This window comes from Penaeus vannamei, chromosome 23 (genome assembly GCF_042767895.1).
Source record: "Penaeus vannamei isolate JL-2024 chromosome 23, ASM4276789v1, whole genome shotgun sequence".
NCBI lineage: Eukaryota > Metazoa > Arthropoda > Malacostraca > Decapoda > Penaeidae > Penaeus > Penaeus vannamei.
In genome coordinates this window covers 20,346,421-20,348,920 of record NC_091571.1, presented here as the reverse complement: position 1 = coordinate 20,348,920, position 2,500 = coordinate 20,346,421, and the positions used below count along the sequence as shown (strand labels likewise).

At 34.1% G+C, this 2,500-nt stretch overlaps 1 protein-coding gene across 1 annotated transcript in view; it reads left to right on the top strand.

The window, feature by feature from the left end:
• The window catches only part of LOC113802333 (uro-adherence factor A), a gene marked incomplete at its 3' end in the record, with an annotated part of 49,305 nt that overhangs the window by 45,450 nt on the left and 1,355 nt on the right, over positions 1 to 2,500 (top strand). Inside the window, 1 exon segment of the mRNA XM_070137444.1 lies at positions 1 to 2,500. This exon segment is cut by the window's left edge and continues 1,841 nt beyond it; it is cut by the window's right edge and continues 1,090 nt beyond it. Coding sequence (XP_069993545.1) covers positions 1 to 2,500 — 2,500 coding nt within the window.

The following is a 2,500-nucleotide window of genomic DNA, read 5'->3' as shown; positions in this document are numbered from 1 at the left end:
AGGCATGAACCTAGGTATCATGGCGAATGAAGAAATGATGGCGAGCAGTACTGCTCATCTAGAACAATCATTCCGCGAAAACAGTATCAATCAGAATGATCCTTCAAGTCATAATGCCTTCGCTGATAGGCAGATTGAAACTGTGGGTAGAAATGTAATGGGTAATGATAAAGTTATCAATATAAGTGCAATCGCAAGTAAGGAAGATATAAAGATTAGTCAAGATTTGGATTGTTGTCAGACAAACATTATAAATAGGGCTGATACTTACCAGGAAGTCATTATGAATTCTAGAGATATAAGTCAGAATAGCATTGTGAATAACAGTACAAAAGTTCATGAATATGTGGAACATAAGAATGGTGTATCTCAAGAGTCTGCACTTAACATTTTGGGCGAAGAACATGTTACAGATAGAATTAATACTTGCTTCAGAGACGAAGATCACAAAAACACTAAACGTCAAAGAACTTTAATATGCAAAAAAAACATTGTGAATCAAGAACTTGGTGGAAAACAAGAAACTAGAACAATCAATATTTTAAATACTGAAAAACAAACAAACATAGAAAGCATACTTCTAAAGCAGAACAGTATGGTGAATATAGAGAATAAAGATATGAAAAAGAAAGCTAATGGAAATCATGAAGTCATGATAAACAGACGTGAGGAAAACATCATCTGTAAAACAGTTAATCAAAATATGGTTCTGAATAATAATTCGATTATTCACGATAGAGTTGCATTAAGAAATGTGTGTAAAATTAAAACCGAGAGTAATGATGGCAATTTTATAAGTGGATTATTTGAAATGAATAATGAAACTGATATAGAATTTTCACACCCCAAATCTACAAGTGCCATATCTAATGAATCTGAGCTTCAGAATCCTGATTTTATATTCTCAGAACATGACAGAGAGCATAATGATCTTATAGCCTCAGACAAAGGGCACAGTGATTTTACAGCCTCAGAATATGACAAAGAGCATAATGATTTTATCGTCTCAGAACATGACAAAGAGCTTAATGATTTTATAGCCTCAGAACACGACAAAGAGAATAATGATTTTACAGCCAGAGTGCATGGCAAAGAGCATGATTTTATAGCCTCAGATAAAGAGCATAATGATTTTGCAGCCTCAGAACATGACAAAAAGCATAATGATTTTATAGCCTCAGACAAAGAGCATAATGATTTCACAGCCTCAGAACATGATAAAGAGCATAATAATTTCACAGCCTCAGAACATGACAAAGAGCATAATGATTTTATAGCCTCAAACGAAGAGCATAATAAGTTTACAGCCTCAGAACATGACAAAGAACATATTGATTTTATAACCTCACACAAAGAGCATAATGATTTTATAGCCTCAGAACATGACAGAGAGCATAATTGTTTTGTAGTCGCAGAACATGACAAAGAGCATAATGATTTTATAGCCTCGGACAAAGAATATAATGATTTTATAGCCAGAGAACATGACAAAAAACAAACTGATTTTACGACTTCAGAACATGACAAAGAGCAAAATGATTGTACAGCCTCGGACAAAGAGCATAATGATTTTATAGCCAGAGAGCATGGCAAAGAGCATAATTTTATAGCCTCAGACAAAGAGCATAATGATTTCACAGCTTCAGAGCATGATAAAGAACATAATAATTTCACAGCCTCAGAACATGACAAAGAGCATAATGATTTTGTAGCCTCAAACGAGGAGCATAGTAATTTTACAGCCTCAGAACATGACAAAGAACATATTGATTTTATAACCTCACACAAAGAGCATAATGATTTTATAGCCTCAGAACATGACAGAGAGCATAATTGTTTTGTAGTCGCAGAACATGACAAAGAGCATAATGATTTTATAGCCTCGGACAAAGAATATAATGATTTTATAGCCAGAGAACATGACAAAAAACAAACTGATTTTACGACCTCAGAACATGACAAAGAGCAAAATGATTGTACAGCCTCGGACAAAGAGCATAATGATTTTATAGCCAGAGAGCATGGCAAAGAGCATAATTTTATAGCCTCAGACAAAGAGCATAATGATTTCACAGCTTCAGAGCATGATAAAGAACATAATAATTTCACAGCCTCAGAACATGACAAAGAGCATAATGATTTTATAGCCTCAAACGAAGAGCATAATAATTTTACAGCCTCAGAACATGACAAAGAACATATTGATTTTATAACCTCATACAAAGAGAATAATGATTTTACAGCCTTAGAACATGACAGAGAGCATAATTGTTTTGTAGTCGTAGAACATGAAGAAGAGAAAATATTGGCGAACGTAGAAGAGATACAAGATGGACTGTTCAAATCTTCCAGAAGCACTTTAGATGAGACATCATATGGTTTGACTCATTATAAAGAAGTGTGTTCCAATGACATTTTGACTAATACAAAAGAATTACTATCATGTCTGACTATCAACGAGCCAAGCGATAATTGTCAGCTTGGCCTTTTTCACTGTGTG